Below are 18,970 nucleotides of genomic sequence, written 5' to 3'. Positions count from 1 at the left end.
TAAGTCTCTTCTAAGTAACTGCACTTTCTGAAACTAAATGCATGTTTTGCAGACAGCATCTGCTTCTAAGGCTGATAACGCTCAAAGTTTCTAGTTATCACTGACGCACCAGTAGGGATGTTATTCAGAAAGGCTCTTGCTGTACTTATTCTTAGAGAAACCAAGGTCACTGCTGAATTCCTCCCTGACTACGAGTGAAGAGCCGAAGGGGGGTCGCACCTGCAGGGAGGAGTGGACAGGGCAGGTGACCCAAAACTGACCAACGAGGTATTCCATCCCATACACGTCATTCTCAGTATAAAGCAGGGGGATCACGAGGGTCTCGTGCCCTTCTGCCATGGCCGATGTCCGAAGAGGACTCTGCCCATTTTCCTGCTGCCCCCGATCCCGATCCGTGCATCCCTGAATCCGGTTCCCGTCCATCTCTGGGCCCAGCCTGGGCCTTCCCAGAGCCTGCCCTGCAGTGCCGGTGGTGACGTGACCGACATCGGGGGAGCGCGATCTTGTTTTTTTATATATTTGTATATATTTAATTATTTCTATTATTATTATTATACTCTTTTTCATTATTATAGTTTATTAAAACTGTTTTAACTTTCCAATCTGTAAGTCTCTCTCCTTTTTCTCTTTCCCTTCCCCTTCTGGTCGGGGGAGGAGGGTTAACAGAGAGCATCTGCCACCGGTTTAATAGCCAGCCCAGCCTTAAACCGTGACAACTGACCAGCATGTTTGTTCTAATATTGCTTTGTAATTTAAAGAATTTATGTTTTAAATAGCATTTTCTTATTTCTATCTAAATATCAACCTGGTGCCATGCAAATAATTATGATTTCTCAATTTGTGCATGATTATTTAATTGCTGGAGCAAGCTGAAAACAGCAGGAGCTTTGTCTCAAGTTCACTAATTTTACAGGATAGTAAATGAAAGGCCTTATTCCATGATTGCTTTTGCATATACTGCTACCAAGACTACAGGTAGAAGGATCTACATCAGAGAATGAAACGCATTTATTGGCAGAATTTTCCTCTGTAATTTCCTAATCCCTCTGTAACATTCCTTTGTAAGCACCTTCAACGTTCCAAATAAATTATTTTCATGCTGAAATAAATTAATACAAGACAGTTTGCAGAAAAAAAATAAATTCACTGTTAATTCATTGATAATATTCTCAGTGTATGCACACTGACATTTTGTTGGTTTTCTTTTAAAATGTAAAGGGCTGATGGACTGAGGATGATTTGTGGGTAAGCTAACAGGGAAAAAAAAAAATCAAGTTAAGAACTTGATTAAAGATCTCCACTTCAGCTGATATTTTTCCAAGGGACTGGGACTGCTTTGGAATCACTCTTGCACACTTGAAACTCATTTTCATTTGAAAGGTATAACTCCCAAGACACTACACGGCACTCATGTCCAATCTGTGTAAACTCACTTCAGGATTTGATCCCAGCAAAGAACCAGTGCTAATAAGCAACCTAAAGAGAAAGTCCTCATTGCTTCGTATTCCTAAAACCCAGCAGAGAGAGCTAAGCAGAAACTAGTCTCTGAAGCAGTGGAAATCAGCCGATTATCTCAGTAAATGAAAGACACTCATTAATAAAATGATACATGGGGATTTGTCATGAAACGATGAAATTTTGCTAAAATTATATTTATAATCTTGTAAATGTATGTCAATTTTTAATGCAACTGATTCTTGTAGAAACAAAGATGAATGTATTCTTATATCTATGCACTGTGGACAAAAACTTATCGGCTGAACTTGAAACTCCAGATTATGGCATTTAAAGTAAAAATTTTTTATAAACTACCAATATCTACCCTAAGAAATAAGGCTGAAATGCACAGAAAAAAAAAAACAACTGCCAGAAGATCATATGCTCCGTAGGATGAGTCAAACTTTCAAGGTACTTATTTCAGTCTCCAAATCTACTGTTCTATATATGTCAGATAGACTGAAGTATCATTTCTTAGAAGAAAATCTCTAAAACCAGCTGTGAATGAAAGCAATAATTATTGGAGCATACACGTGAAGCTGTCTCCTGCTTTTGAACCATCATTCTTCTAGATATGTGCGACGTGTGGATCAAGGACTGATGGACCCCCAACTTTGAAGGAATTATCTGTGTGTCTGTTTTGAGTGTTATTTGATAATTATTAGAGCTACTTGACAGTAAAGAAGTTCTCTCCTGATGAGCTGGCACACCTGCCTTAACTGTTGCTCACAGGTGCGTGCTGGAAATCACTCACAGAGACCCGATTCTACCCTATATAGCCACACACAGATTCTCCAAAGACAGTGACATTTCTTATCAAATGAAGGTGAAATGGATTCTAGTTCTCCAGATACTCCTGTTTTACATCCAAAACTACTGCCTGTAAATTTCTGGGTAAATCTGATACCAGAGTACAAGAGAGAGATGAACATACTGGAGCAAGTCCAGAAAAGGGCTACAAAGATCATTAAGGGATCAGAGCATCTGAAACACAAGGAGAGGCTGAGAGTGCTGGGATTGTTCAGCATGGGAAAGAGAAGGCTGAGGAGGGATCTTATCAATTTGTATAAATATCTGATGGGGAGAAAAGATGACAGAATAAGGCTCTTCAGAGTTGTATCCAGTGAAAGTACAGGAGGCAAGGTGCACAAATTGAAATACAGGAAATTCCATTTAAGTAAAAACATTTGTTACTGTAAGGATGATTGAATACTGGAACCAAAGTTGTGGAGTCTCCACCCCTGGATATATTCAAAACCCAGTGAACATGTCCCTGAGCAATCTGCTCTAGCTGACCTTGCTTTGAGCAATGGAGTCGGACTCAATCTTCAGAGGTCCCTTGCAACCTCAACTATTCTCTGTTTCTATGATTCTGCAAGATAAGACATTGCTGATGGCTAAGACAAGCAACTGAGTACGAGACAGGGAGATGGATTTGCACAAGTTTTAACTAGTAAGTAGCTGTGGTAGACTACCTTCTTTCTCCAAACCTCTGGTCGTTTATGCCTTTCTGCCTTCTCCTCATTCCCCCACTCATTAATATATTTTACAAACAATGTCATAGGTCATGTTTGTCAACTGAAACGCTCAGTCTTGTCACCTGATAGCTATATTGCTTTCTGTCTGCTCTGTTTAGATTACAAACACTGAGAAAAGGCAAGCTCAAAACTCCCTGGATAAGGAGTTCAAGTTGGGCAATTGAAATCACTAATCATATTTTGGGGATATAAAGGGGAAAATGAAGAGCTTTCTGTTTCAGTGAAAAGTTGATACTTGAGAAAAAGAGGCATTAATGACGATTTCTTTTTTATACTAGAGAGATGAGGCTGAAAAGAAACATAAATGCTTTGGTGTTTTGCTTATTTTAGAATAGAAACATACTTCTAAAAAAATTCATTTTCCTTAGTAATTAGTTACATAGTTTTAAAAATGCAAAAAAATTATAAACAGGAACAGTTTTTGCAGATTTTTCCGTTTGGTGGCACTCAGTTAAAACTCCTCCTACACACAGACTGAGTGCCATGTGGCTGATCCACTGATTTGGGATTTTAACGTTTTATTTCTAAAAACGTCCCACAGAAGATACGAGCAATTTATACAGTATGTATTTTTCCATCAGGGCCTATAAAATACACATTTTTACCTTCAAAATAATAGGATCAGCTCATTAGGCTCATATTCTGTAAACAGCTTGGAAATGTATACCAAACAAGTCAGTGAAAATTCATACCCAGAAGCAGATGGTGAGAATAGCAAAGCTAAGCAGAGAGGCTTAATTGCATATTCTATCCAACTAAGCAAAACGGTGGTATTCTACATTCACAGGCATTTTCTTCAAAAAGGAACCCAACACACCGACATGCAGGTTGAGGCAGGGAAGGGCACTTCTGTATCATTCATCAGGCCAATGACTACTTGGAGAATTGCCAGCAATTAAACAGTATTCGTGTACTGTTGGCACCAACTTCACAGTGCTGCATGCTACGTAAAATTTTATGGCTTGTTGTCTTGCCAAAAGCAACATATCTAATGTTTTTTCTGTTACATTAAAAATCAACAAGAGATTTAAAGTTGTCCTTCTACAAGAAGACAAGTAATTCAATTTACTCTGGTACAGTTCTCATTTAGAATGAGCCAAATTAACAGTGCCTAGACAAGGTATGTGAGAAATAAAGTCACATTACAATAAAGTTTTAATTTTTCTCTACTTCCTCTCTACCTCATAATACTCAAAAACAGAGTGACAAGCAAAAAAATCTTTTTGTTACCAAAAAGGAATACTGACAAAAGAAAATTGCATTTCATCCCTGAAAACAATGGTACAGTCACTATAATAATCTTTAGCACAGTCTTTTCCTGATTTTATGAGCACTTATTTCATGTTGCAGTAAGATTTCGTTGCTTTAACTGATTATTTCATTGATCACAGAATCACAGAATCACAGAATGTTAGGGACTGGAAGGGACCTCGAAAGATGATCTAGTCCAATCCCCCTGCCGGAGCAGGATTGCCTAGACCATATCATATCACACAGGAACGCGTCCAGGCGGGTTTTGAATGTCTCCAGAGAAGGAGACTCCACAACCTCTCTGGGCAGCCTGTTCCAGTGTTCGGTCACCCTCACCGTAATTCAGTATTTAATCAGTAAATTGATGTAATTCAGTATTTAATATGACTAAATTAGACATCTGTAGAAAGTGAAGAGGACTCTAAGCCTTGGTACCATATATGTCCAGAACCCAATACTTCACTACTTTCACTAAAATTTCAACATAAGAAAAAATAAAAAAAATCTTTTTCAATAGTCAGGAGTCAGAGAAATGGCAAAGACAGACAAGGTACAGTTTTCAGAGGAGGATTCCCAATTTTCAAACTTAGTATTAAAATATAAAATTCTCCTATGGAAGAAAAGAAGTCATGTCAGCTTTCATAACAGCTCAGTAATGATGCACTGAAGTTTACTTCTTACACTTTCAAAGCCATATAAAAGTAAATTTCCTATTAAATTTCTTACAGGATCCCATTTTATCTTCTGTTACAAGCCATAGGGGTTTTGGGGAAAAGAGAACTTTAAGAGCCTCAATAATATCATCACCAAACATGAGAGACAATATCCATTTCCTGAGGGCCTCCAATAAAAAAGACATCGTTTAAGCAGTAGCAGAGAAAAAAATCCAAACAAACAGATACAAATGTCACATTGAGAACTGTTGCTCATTACCTTCTAGGTGCTCCATCCTCGTGTGGCTGAATAATCACCACTTTTACTGTCACCGATGTACGTAAAAGGTCAATCATTTGTTCATGTGTCAAAGTTGCCACAGCCACTTTGCAGATCTCAACCAGGCGGCTCCCTTGCCGTAGGCCTGCTTTCCATGCAAAACCAAAGGGCTCCACATCTGCCACTATCCCTTCAAAGTTCACGTGGAATCCAAGTTGGCCCAACCCATTCCTCCGAAGGGTCATTTCTGTGGTTTCACATCCTCTGGTCACTATCTAAAGAAGTATCAGATTGTTACGCTCTTGTCAGGACACTCACTTCTTTGGACATACAAATAGGTCTGTTTTCAAACACTATAAAGCCGTGTATGGCTTGACATGAAATGTCTTTAACATACTAATACTAACAATTATTTTAACATTTGTGGTTGAATGAAGGTTTCTGCATGAAACAAAATGAACAAAACATTTCACAATGCTAAAAATCTTACATTGCCAGAGCAAGCAGCTGACCCATGTCAAGTTCCTTCCCCCTGCCCAACATTAACACAATACCATTTATACTTATTGAAAACTTAACAGCTGCTTTAGTTTCAAAACACAAAGCAAGCAAAATGCTGTCCTGTCAGTCACTTCATTCTCGTTGGCTGACTGACTGCAGGGTGCAGGCGTTTTTTTTTCAGTATTAAAAGTATTAAACTTGAAATATAACATGAGCCAAATTGAGTGAAATGCTTCAGTTCTAGCAGATTTTCTTCCTCAAGAACATAGCAATTAAGATAACTTTGGTTTATTTTGCCTTGTAGTCAGATTCCTAACTACCACCATCTCCAGATGTGGATATTACTAAAATAGGATAAGAGTTTTCATGCCATTGGGAAATTTAGAAATAAAAAAATTACTTTCTTCATATTCAATGAAAAGTAATTCTGTCAATATCTACAGTAGCCAAAATCCTTCAAATTCAGACTTTGCTAAGCAGGCTAATTTCTATATACTACGTAACAAGTCCTCAAGTTTTGCCCAGAAAAAAATAATCATACAATAGCATGCATGCTGGGATACTGCACCAGACTCAGAAGACCAAATTCTAGTCCACATTAAAAGGTAAGTTGCTGAGTTACCCTAACATTCCCTTCTGTCAGTGTCACAAAACTAGTATGTATTTTAGCTCCATTAGTACAATTAGAACAAAAACTTAACCACTGTGAAACATTACCAAAAATCTTTGTTCATAATATGTATCATTCAAAGATCACACAGTGCTTTATAACACTCCAGCAAGGCAAATATCTGCTTTTTAAAGATGCATACATTATGATACAGATCAAGGGATCTTCCCAAGGTCATGCTGCATTAAGAGCAGTTCCATAGAGCGCCTTGTTCCACAAGAGCGTTCGTGCTGTTTACGGTTGCTTTTAGCGTGCATTACAAAGACACACACATTACTCAACTTTACGCATCTAATTTAATGTGCTTAAGTCAGGAGGCTAGTGCCCTGTATAGTCAGCTGCATAGGACAGGTCTTTGCAAGGTTGTTTTACAGCTTGAGCTTAATTCACGAGGCTATTTTGGAAAAGTCATTCTCCCCCTCTATTGTCTACTTAGCCAGAATCTGGGCAGTCTCACTGTCCTGGTTTGGCCTAAACCAGGCCGATTTTCCTTTCAGTGATTTTTACTTTCAGCTAAGTCTCCTCTAAATAACTGCACTTTCTGAAACTAACTGCATGTTTTTGCAGACAGTGTCTGCTTCCAGGACTGATAACGCTCGAAGTTTGTAGTTATCGCTGAGGCACCGGTAGGGATGTTGTGCAGAAAGGCTCTTGCTGTACTTTTTTCTTAGAGAAACCAAGGTCACCGCTGGATTCCTCACTGCTTACAAGTGAAAAGCCGAAGGGGGGGGGGTCGCAGCTGCAGGGGGGAGCAGACAGGGCAGGTGACCCAAAATTGACCAACGAGGGTATTCCATCCCATACACGTCATTCTCGGTATAAAGCGGGGGGATCACGAGGGTCTCGCCCCTCTTGCTCGCTCTTGCTCTTTCTGCTATGGCCGGTGTCCAAGGAGGACTCTGTCTGTTTTCCTGCTGCCCCCGATCCTGATCTGTGCATCCCTGAATCCAGCTCTCGACCGTCGCTAGGCCCAGCCTGGGCCTTCCCGGAGCCTGCCCTGCAGTGCCGGTGGTGACGTTGCCGACATCGGGGGAGCTCGATCTTGGTTTTGTATATATATTTGTATATATTTGATTATTCCAATATTATTATTATACTCTTTTTCATTATTATAGGTTTATTAAAACTGTTTTAACTTTCCAACCCGTAAGTCTCTCTCCCTTTTCCCTTTCCCTTTCCCTTCGGGTGGGGGGGGGGAGGGTTAACAGAGAGCGTCTGCTGCAGGTTTAATCGCCAGCCCAGCTTTAAACCGTGACACTCACTCACTAGTTTATTGTGTGCTTCCCACAGAAGCATGACCCAATCTAATTCAGGGCTGCGTGGTGAGGGAGCGGGACTGTGCAGCTAGTGAGATGTTGGCACTGTGACTGGTTAAAGCTGTCACGAAACCACTCCTTTCACTACCCAAGTCAGAGGCAGTTGACTAGGTGCAGTTTCATGGGAGGTTTAAACTGACCTAAGACCCTATTACCACTATGCTCTCCCTTGTATCGCATTAGCACTTGTGCAGCCATGCAGACAGATCAGAGATACGATACAGCTGAAAAACAGGATGCTTTTTTAAAATAGCGTTCCAAAGGGGTGGCAGGCAGGGAATGGATGGGACTGTCTCCTTCACTGGCAACTATTACGAAAGTACATCTCCATCATCAACAAAGGAACTTACATGTCGCAAATATTAAGCTGTAAGTAACCTTCGTAGCTTCCTTTTTACACTTCCTGTTTAGACAAACTTTTTGTCCAAGTCTGTTACAGACTCAGAGATGAGAGGCCTAACTTCTACTCCCTTCCCAATCCAATGGCTGACTGGAAAAAACTTTGGAGTGTTTCTGTAACTTATGACTGAAAGTCACGGTATCCGAGTACGTTTTAAAGCACTATTACCTTTATAGAATATATCTATATGGATAACTGCCGCTCAGCAGAAAAAAATAGAACTTGCACACAGGAGAACAAAGTGCCACAAAACCATGAGTTACTGTAAGTTTGCTGATCTGAGGGAGCTGAGCCACGCTCATGCTTTTAACCTGCGATAAACTCAAGGCAATGAAAGACAGATAGCCCTCATTCATTAAGGGCTAATCTTCACTGAGTTGTGAAACATTGGAGAAGGATCTGATATCCTGAGAATCATTGCCTGGCAAATTTAGGCTACTTAAAATGTAGCACTTTGACTTCATAAACCTTCCAATTATTTCTGAAGATGTAGGCTTCAAAGTTAAACTGTAAAAGTCATTCTTGAGATGTCCAAAATGCAGTCTGGAGGTTTTGTTTACAAAACCATGTTCTGGGTCTTCCTATCGAAAAAACCCATCTATTTCCTTTGTCATTATTCAGCTCTGAGTTTTTGGTATCTTTTAGAAGCTTTCCATTTTAAACAGAACTTCCTGTTGTGTTACAACTGTGCATATAGTATGAGAGCTATATGGCATGCTGAAAACACTAAGCTTTAACTCTTTTTTTTTTTTTTTCCAGCTCTGAGGTTCATCTTCAGTCACGACTAATTTTCTTCTGTCACAAGTTTCTAAAATATACACAATATTTAGTCACGCAGTGAAAAGAAGAACATGCTATTAGAGTCAGGAGCCCAGCTGAGGGATGGAATTTTATCCTTATGGAAATATACAATATTCTTTTGGGGGGACAGATACCTCTTTATCATTATGTCACAATTATAGAATGCTGCAGAATAAATTCACCAGCCAAAGTATATGGATTTCCTCAATTCAGAGCACTCAAAATCTCTTCAAGTTAATGAAATATTCAAAGGTTAAAAGAGAAGGAAGATACACATTCCTGCCAAAGATTCATCTGTTCACAATGGAAAGGAATCCAGGAGATCAAGTTCTCCACATGTATATCCCCTAAAAGGTGACACTGCATATTACATAGTAATGTCACATAAAACATAGTGCTGTTCCACTTCAAAACAGGTCATTCTGCTTACTTGGTTGCCATTTCACTGAACATGTGGCTGTGCATGAACTAAGAGCCAGCTTGTCTGAATACACTTAACACAGATGAAATTAAAAGACAGAGCTCCTCTAAGTCCCATGAAGAAGGTGAAGAGTTTTTTTAGTATATAAGCTTCTAAGGAAATTTTGTCTACAAGGATTCTTGTCTACAGATCCATTCAGGGTTTTTGTTTAATCTTCTGTCACTCTGCCATCCTCTGTTATCCTAAAGCTCAGAACCACTGCTTTTTCTGCTTTGAAACACAGCCTGCCACGTAATCTATAGTTTGTTTTTGCTGTTCTTTCTATCTATCCACTTTCTTTCTGTCACTAGGTATTCTCCCCTACAAATACAGATCTGACTCTAGATTGACTAATTCCAGATCTAATTTTAGTCCCAAACTGATTCTTTTGGCTCAAACCAAAATTACAGTCTCAGCTTTTCACATCTTTGCTTTATCTGAATATCCAGATAGGTTTCCTATTCATCTGCATAATTTAAACCTAGGCAATAAAATGTAGTTATTTCTTTGACAATCTCATTCAGTAAATGCAACATTTTACTCACTGGCTTTAAGAAATGCTTTCACTAGTGACTGAAGAGGGTTAATCATCTGGTCACTGAAGTTTGATATTACGTCACAGTTTGAGCTTTCATCTTTACATCTGCTGGCACATGTGCTTGTTGACCTTAGCTGTGTTCTGAGTCACTCAAAAGGTTTTTAAAGGATGCATATGAAGTGTGGAATCAGAGTTTTAAATACTTTTTAGTGGTTGTAAAGGTCACCTCTGAGCTTCTATATCAACATGTATATAAGGACTGTTTAGCAAGCATTCAACATCACAAACCAACTAGGGAATAACATTAATAAGCAGCTTTCAAAAGAGATGAAGCAGCAGGGCAAAAGGAGAAAAATATGAAGTAAAAAATGGGGATGAAAAAAGTTTTAAAACAAGTACTGACAGCTAATTCTTTTAAGCAACGCGAAAGTCGGATAGGTGGCACTGAAAGAGAGAAGGCTGCCAGAGTTCATAGGAATAGATACTTGAAGCTAATATTCAGGTTAACTTGACTGTAAATTATGCCTAATTTTTGAGGCTTAAAGCCAATTTGTCATGATCTAACCCAAAATCTGACCGTAAAAAGGAGGAGGCATTCAAGTAAATACAGATAACTATTTCATTTTCTGTTTTTAATTACTGAATTTTAAAGATCTATCCTCAGCAACTGGGATATTTCCATGTTTTGTAAAATCGAAGTGAAAATCAGCAAAAGAAATAGTCATCACTAATGACAGCAGAATTTTTCACTAGAACTTTGAATCTTGTTTTCCATCTGTGTTAACTATGTGTAGACTATTTTTCAGAAGGGTAATATCTGTCTAAGGAAAGTGAAACTGAAGACAATGAAAAGGATAATAATAATAGCAGCAAGAAGAGTTTAAGGACATTAATCTATTGAAAGATTAATTGTACTTTGGAAGAAAAAGGTTATTACTTAGAGCATGATACCAAGCAATGCTAAATGTGACTGCAGAACTACAGAGGTCCCAAAACATCAGCTGCAATCCAGCTGTTCCAGTGTGCAAATGATAAGCGTAATGATTTCTTTTCAGTACTGGGCTTTCTAATATAAACAAAACTGAGACCATCTAGATCACTTAAATTACAATCAGAGGGCGAAGTGTACCCACATGAAATAGATGTATCAACACTTTTACCTTGGAGTTCCTGTCAGTTCATTTGTACTGACTGAAATAGTTACAGGACAGTTGGGCTAACAGGGCCATCAATTGTTTGAAAAACTTTATCCGGTCAGCTGTAAAAACTGGCATTGACTGGCCTAGTTTTCGTTACTTCCTGCAGTTGCTCAGTATAGAGGAACAGATCAGCAGAATCACTTATACAAGTTTTTCTGCTAATACTCACATGGGTTATTATAAAAAGTCCAAGTGAGTATATTTTACACATTAAGATTTTGTATATTTTTAAATTAAGGTCTATTTCTACCTACAAAGGTGTGATTTGAGAAAAGGCACAGCAAGAGAAGACAAAAGTTTAGCCTTTCAATCCTGATTTCAACACTGAAACCACCCATAGCCTTGGGCAAGATTATTGGTTATCAGATTCCTCATCCCTGAAAATGGGTTGATAACACTTATCTCATATGCTGTTGTGAGGATTATTGTTTGTAATGCTCTCTCAAGACTGAAACACTCCTGAAGTATAAACATACGTCATTTTTAATTATATCTCAAAGGAGATGTAGACAAGCAACTCTTCACAAAAAAAAATGAAATTCCAGTTTAGAAACTGTACTTACTTCAAGTCTTTGAACAATTTCTCTGATGTCTTCAGTACAATTATCTGCTGCAGACAGAAGAATACATTCTCCTCTTTCATAAAATATTTTGATGCTCATTAATCCAGATGTCCATCCAATAACATCTCTGCAGGAGCAGTTAAACACAACATTTTTTGATTCCTTTTCAATCAACATGATAAACTCATTGGAGATTCCAAGGAGACATTCAATGTCAGCAGACTGGCCAAAATCTCGTGCAATCACATTCCACATAATTGCTCCAACACTGAATAGATGTGCATCTTTCCTTGGTTTCACTTTTTCCTTTTTTTTTGCCCCTAAAGTAATAAAGCTAAACTTTGCTGAAGTATCCACTGTAGCTGTGGTAACAAAGTTTTCTGCCAGATCTTTCAAGTATTCTTGACGTGTCCTTGTGGCCATGGCTCGAAATTTTTCTGACTTATGTGCTGCGTTTTCAGCATTAATAACTTTGGCTAAAAGGAAGTCCCTAAAGACTGCTGATTTGGGGAAAGTTACTCCTTTGGGAATGGGTGGACCAAACGGAGGTACATCTTTTGATCGTGAAACACCAACACTGGAAATAGAAAGAAAAAAAGACAGTGGTTAATTCCGAAAAAAAAAGATCAGATCATAAGCAGAACTGTGACCTATGTGGTCCATTTACACTGTTGGGTTTAGCTTTGACATGTCAATTTTCAGACATTTTAGACACATCAAAGAAAACTGATTGGGTTGTCTGTTTTAAAATGGCTTTTTTTTTCTTTTAAATATATAAAAGACATTATCGACATAAAAAAATATCAAGGATGACTTCTCAGGGTGTCACTGTCTCCTTTCTTTAATGGAATAAATATAAAAATGTTTTGTGAGACATTAGAGAAGTATTTTTAAAAATTATTTTTTATGTAAGTTTGACTATTATTTTCAGTTGTCACTCAGTTGCATGATCTTAAAACTAAGAAATATATAAACAGAAACAGAATTTACTTTAATCCTCAGACATTTTGCTACAGTGAAGAGTGAAGACAAAGTATCACTGTCAAATATATCTATAATGGGAGTGTTCTGCAGCTGTTTAAGTTGCCTACTCTATGTTCGTAAAATTTCAAAATACCTGCAGTTCTTGATATGGACAGTTCACAGCAAGATGTTAAAGAAATAGGAATATTTTCTCATTGATACAATTATACCTACAATTGATATCTACATAATGTATGTTAACTGAAAAAGGATTCCAAAATACTGTGCAAACTATGAACAACTACTACTATTTTGAATGAAATGCAATCACATTTGGGATGACAGACAGACATCATTTGGTAAAACAAAATCAAGTTCTAAAAGATAGTTTAAGTTCTAAAAGACACCAACATGACCCAACCTCACAATGTAATTTCACTCTAAACAATGAATAAATAACATTTATACATGCTAAATCTGCACTGTTATGCTTCAAGTCCTTACCATTGTTTGCACAATTCCCAATCAGTTCAGAACGGTGCTTCCACCCCAGTTACCTTGCTAGAATTCATGATGCAGTAACTTAAATGTGCAAGTTAAGGTCATCTGAAATTTGAGATGTTTTTACACTCCCCTAAAGTCCTCATTCATGTGCTTAAAGGCCATGACTCATTCTGGTGTCATACTGCCATACTCAGGAATTTATACAAGTTAACAGCCTTCTAAAATACTTTATTTTACATCACTTTCTTTGAAAAAGGAAATGTGCAATCCTAAACTAATTCCTATTGCTATGTCTGCAAAACTTGTTTTCACTAACTTGTTATATCCCCGTTTTGTGCCCATAAATCAGCAACACAGAGTCCTGCATATATGTATTTAATTCTACAAACCATGCCCCATAACTCTAGATGTGTGCAAGGGAGGCTGGGGTTTCAAACTCACAGAAAATATAGCAGAAATTTTAAAACTGTATACATAATATCTCTAGGAAATACAAAACTGTTAGAAGAGGCAGTTCCATTGTAGTCTTAATAACAAACTTAAATAGTTATAAGGCTCTACTCACCTATAACACACATTTTCAGTGCAAGGATTATGCACTTTGACTATGACAAATACATGTTGAAAGTGTGAACGAATATTTTTTGGAGTAAAAGGAAGTGCTCCTGGCTCTTGGAAGACAATGGTAACTATGTCATTTCCTATATGTCTTTTCCTTAGCAGCTAGACAAGAAACATGCATTGAAAAATTAGTTATGAAAAAATAATTACAATTTCTTCATTTTAGAAAAAAAAAAAAACCCAAACCAAAATAAATGAAGCTTAATTTTTCAGAAATAACTTTTAATTAATCATATTCTGGGTAGCTACAGATAAAGGATATCGGACTGAACCGCAAAAAGACAGGGAAAGGAAATTGGGCTAAGTTCACAAAAACACTAGTGAGTTCTCTTGTATCCCCACACTAGTTCTGCATCATTTCTGCTCATTTCTCTTTTATTCTATGAGAAAAATATATTTCTCTTACTTTAGTGCATCACTTAGCAATAAAAAAAAAGTTACATCACTTGACATTTCTCACTATCCAGAAAACTGTACAACAGTTCACTCTTTACAGTGTAATATTTTATTCTATATGAAAAACATAATATTGCTTTTCTTTCCCAATAAACTTTCCTTTATTGTGTTGTATTTTTATTAAACATTGCCCTTATGTTATGTATATGATGATTTAAATTTTTTTTAAATGGATTATCATGAATACTCATCACAAATTTTAACAACTGCATACTTGAGGAACAGAGCTGAGACACAGAATACTCATGCAGAAACAACATCTATTAGAAACTCATTAATTAAAAACTTATTCTTGTAATTGGTAGCTTTTATCATCAAAATATATTTACGGAATAATTTAAAGTACTAAATCATTGTTACAGGCTAAAACACAATAAAAACTACAAAACATGTCCAGCAGTAAGGGACCACTTTTCTCTTTCTTAAAGAAAAAAAAACAAACCCAACAAAACAACACAATAAAATGATGTTCACTTTCCTCATGGAAATATATTGTACCTCTCAAATTTTTTTCTTAAATACCTTTGCTTATAAAACATCCATGTATATTACCAGATGGAAAAAAGTAGCCTAGCATGTGCTACGTTTTAAATACCAAGCCAAAGTGTGCCAACGACCTTGCATTGTCAACTAATAGCATACAGACACTTAAAGCTTTACCTTAGCTCTTGTGTAACTAAAAAGGACACAAGAATAAATTTATTCGAAAATTGTACCACCGAACAAGTAAAAATTTCTCTATCAAGCTGATTTTACAGAACATAATCTTTCTAATAAAAGAGTATTTGCTTGTATTTCCTCCATTCCATTAAAACTTAGTATTTTAGCTACTAACAAAACAAGCAAAGTTGCACATGCTAAAGCCTAAGACCCATAAGTATGTTTCATTATATCTCCTAAAATAACACAAAGGATGGTATTCTAAAGGTAGTAAGAAGGGCCAAAGCCACAATTTTAAAGCACTCAGTATTACTAACTATATTATTTTAAAGATAATCAAAATCCCAAATGCACATTAAAGAAATAAGACTTCTAATGAAACTTTAAAACAGATATAAGAACAGAAAATAATATTTGGTATAAGTCATGTGGCTCAGTCAAGTTTTCAGGTTTTTAAGACTAAAATCAAAATAACTGGCTATTTGAGCAATTTAAGATATAAATCCTGTTGCGTACAAATTACAGTAGAAGTACACTACACAGAACTGATCACAGAACTAAGTATGTCAGGTACACTTTAATTTGTTGAGCTAGTGAACCATACAATTAGATCATAGTAGTGAAGCACAAGTTCATGTTTGGAGGTTATTATTATCTCACAGGTTGGAATTTACACCGCAGTTAAATTTGTAAGAAACTTTCCAATTATGAGGTACAAGGTGATTCATTTCTACCTTTATTATATAACTGCCCAATTACTCCTTCTTGCTGTAGTGGTTCATGGCTATGCCTATACATTTCCACAGAGCAAAATTACAAAAATTAGAAAGCAAAGTCCTCTTTAAAGTTCTATTTATTTCTCAAGACAATCACTGTTTTCATGAATATTTTCTGCTTTTGTAGACCTCTTTAGGAGGTTCTGCTTGCCGTCATAGGTTGCTTAAGTAACAATAGCAGTCACTTAAGAGCTAAGTCTTAGAAATGTTTGAAATTTTACAAGCAAAATTAGTCTTTTCAAAATTATGGCATTTCCCATATCTTATCCCTAAACTATTTTTCAAGACATTAAACCTCTAAGAGGCATAAAAATAGGAAGTCAAGTCATCATTTTTAAGAACCTTACCATGCTTGCAGAGATCTTAGTGACTTCTTCAACGTTTTAAAATAAAAGCAGTGTAACACTGTTATAAATAACTGTCATGCATAAGTGGTCAGTGAACTTCAACACAATGCAAAGGCAAAGCACAGTCGCGGCTGTGCGCAGATTATCATAATGCAAAGAACTTGGAAAGGACAGAGAGGTAAACTGGGGAGATCCAGAAGGTGGAAAGAAGTGCTCTGGATAGGATAAAGGAATAGGAAAAGAATAAAGTACTGAATGGAGAAGAAGGAGGGAATACATACTTCCCTGGGAAATGTGAGATAAGGATAGCATACTGAAAATGAAAAAGGAATTGAAGGAAACCAGAACAAAGCAAAAAGATTTCTAAGAAATCCTTCTCTAGTTTCCATTCTATAACCTAGATTTTCCTCCCAACTTTTACCTCCTAAGTTTTTTTTTGGGTTCTCAGTTTCCCCTTCCTCTCCCATTTTGAGGTCTGCTCAGGTTTGGGGTTTTGGGAGGTTGTTGTATTATTATTATTTTTTTAATCTGCCTTTCTAACATACTCTTAAGAGTCATGCCAATGCAGAGCATGATAGGAACTCTCAACAGGGTGCACAGATTACAGAGGATTACTTACAGCAAGGAGACATCAAACACACTTCGACATCATTCTAGTATCAGTCTAAATTGGCATGATAGAATTTGAAAATGAACCCAGTCAAGTACGATAGGCAGCCAAAAGGAAATCAGTGAAGTTTTATGTAAGAATACAAGACACGTAAAGGGGAGTCCGGTAGGGAAACTATGTTAGAAAAGCAGAATCCATTAGATTAAAATTTTTTTTACCAAATAATAGTTTCTATATTAATTTTGAGATTTTACCTACTCAATTCTTAATTTTCAGATATGCATCTCTGAAGAAAAGTACTGTCTTAAAACTTAGCATATTTAGAGGTTATGCCCAGCCACAAAAATCTACCCACTTCTGTGGAATTTCAAATTGCCTAGTCAAACTGCAAAACAACAAGGAATTCTTGTTGAAATAGCAGTGAAATATTTTCTTCCTTCAATTAAATGATGAAATGTTAAAAGTCAAATAAGAAATTCTTCAAACTTATTTTAGTAGATTTCTAAAATAAGTGGTTTCAAAAGTTTTATTTTCAATTTGTGTTCTTAACCAGTACCAAAACCAGAAACAAACAGCAAAAGATATTTCATCAGATCTGGTCAAATCGAGTTTGATATAACCATGTCTTGTTATCCCAAACATTTTAACAGTAGCTTAAATTCAACAAGTTTATTTCATTATTGCATATCTGTTTCATTTTTACATTTTCATTAAACCAGGCGAAAACTGATTATTTGAACCCAGTTTGGAACAATGAGGTGTGACCATGTGTACACAAGCAGACTCCAAATGTGTGAACGGGAAACTTGCAAGGGAATGATTTGGAAAGGGATGTTGCAAAGGTAAAGTTTAAAGGGGAAAGCCTTGAACTAGGATTTGAAGAAAAGGCCAGTGAAGGAAAAGAAACTGGCCACACCAGCACTGGTAGTCTTTTCTCTCCTATGGAAGGAGCAGTTGACTTTAAAGTTCCCAGCCTATGTTGCAGCCAAAGTGAAAATTACCTTGCTCTTTGGATCTCCTGCTGGCTCTAAAACTAGAGGGATGTCCTGATCAGGGACCAAGCAGGGCGTAGTTATGTCCTGGAAGAAGCAACAAAGAATTCTGGTGTGGCCTATTTTTGGCTCACAGGTATTTGGAATCTAAGCAATGCTCAGTGCTTGCTCATTGAAGGTCGTAGTCCTAGATGATGAAGAGTGACTCAATACCTTGTTCAGTCATTACCAAGCAAGGGATACAGGGATAGGATGCAATAACCTCATTGCCAGTACATATACAATATGCTAGCAAAAAATAACTATTGAATGGGGTTTTCGTTGCTAACATAACCCAAAAGGAAAATTACCATGGCCCCTAACTTCCTCTTACTTGGGTTTGTAGAGTTAGTGAGCCAAACCCTGAAGAGGCATTCAACATTCATATTCCACAGCACCTGTAAGTCTGTCTTGAGCACAACTGATGCAACTGCATCTGTGGTCTTCAGCATCTAAAATGTCTCAAGGAAAAAGACCTAATCGAATTTTATCCTAGCTTGTGAGAAATAACACTGTTGATACATTTCACGCTTCAGTATGTATTTTGGGACTAAACAGTAATAGAAGAAAATGAAACAATGATTATAGATCCCTTTCGCACATTAAGGCTGGCAAAATTCTGGTCATTTGGGTGCGCTTCTCACATTTCATTAAGACAGTGTCCATGCTGTGCAAATACTGCTAGAACCCAGCACCCAAAAAAATAATGTGGTGGGTCTTCAGACAGGCATACTACTTGAACTTGGAATCCAACTGCCACATTATATTGATCCCAAGAAAGCCGCAAATAACAACATGGTGCTTCTACTAACTATTGAACCTGTTAAAGCGACAACAATGAGAGCTTGCTAAAACACTGTGGAAAGGAGTGCTTGTTGCTGGGGAAAACCACGGAGTTAAAATTGGAAGATTTTGCTATACACGAGAATCGGCACCTGACTATAAAGACAGACATGTCAGGAAACTATGAGAATGAAAGGAATTCACAGGAAGAAGTGAAAGGACAGTAACACGGGGTGGCTGAGCAACACAGAAGTGAAGATGACAGACAGCAAACAATTATGAAAATTAGTGGATTGTGGCAAGAAGATATCCGGTTCTCACAAACAAGGGGAAGTCATGAAAGACGACAAAAGTAATAAACTCCAAATAAGGCCATATTTACTGTCAGTGCCTGTGATTAGCTATGAAAATACTCATTTTTTTCCTTTTAAGGCAAGCTCATTCAGTGTATTTTATCTTCTTAATAGTGTACAGTTTTCCCTATTTACATGTGCTTTCCACTCAAAGATTTTTATGACTGATTACAGACAGAACAACTCCTAGTGTGTTTAC

General features: G+C 37.1%; 1 protein-coding gene across 5 annotated transcripts in view; it reads right to left on the bottom strand.

Annotated features, from left to right (window-relative positions):
- Positions 1-18,970, bottom strand: part of SIPA1L2 (signal induced proliferation associated 1 like 2) — a 93,208-nt gene that overhangs the window by 51,731 nt on the left and 22,507 nt on the right. For all 5 annotated transcript variants that reach the window (XM_068422673.1, XM_068422846.1, XM_068423000.1 and 2 more), the window contains exons 6-8: positions 13,700-13,857; positions 11,668-12,244; positions 5,220-5,494 (exon numbers count right to left, since the gene is read on the bottom strand). In XM_068422673.1, the coding sequence (XP_068278774.1) occupies positions 5,220-5,494; positions 11,668-12,244; positions 13,700-13,857 (1,010 nt within the window). The remainder of the gene's footprint in view (positions 1-5,219; positions 5,495-11,667; positions 12,245-13,699; positions 13,858-18,970) is intronic.

The sequence above is a fragment of the Nyctibius grandis genome, chromosome 1 (genome assembly GCF_013368605.1).
Source record: "Nyctibius grandis isolate bNycGra1 chromosome 1, bNycGra1.pri, whole genome shotgun sequence".
NCBI lineage: Eukaryota > Metazoa > Chordata > Aves > Nyctibiiformes > Nyctibiidae > Nyctibius > Nyctibius grandis.
Note: the sequence above shows the minus strand (reverse complement) of the source record. Positions and strands in the feature narration are given on the sequence as shown.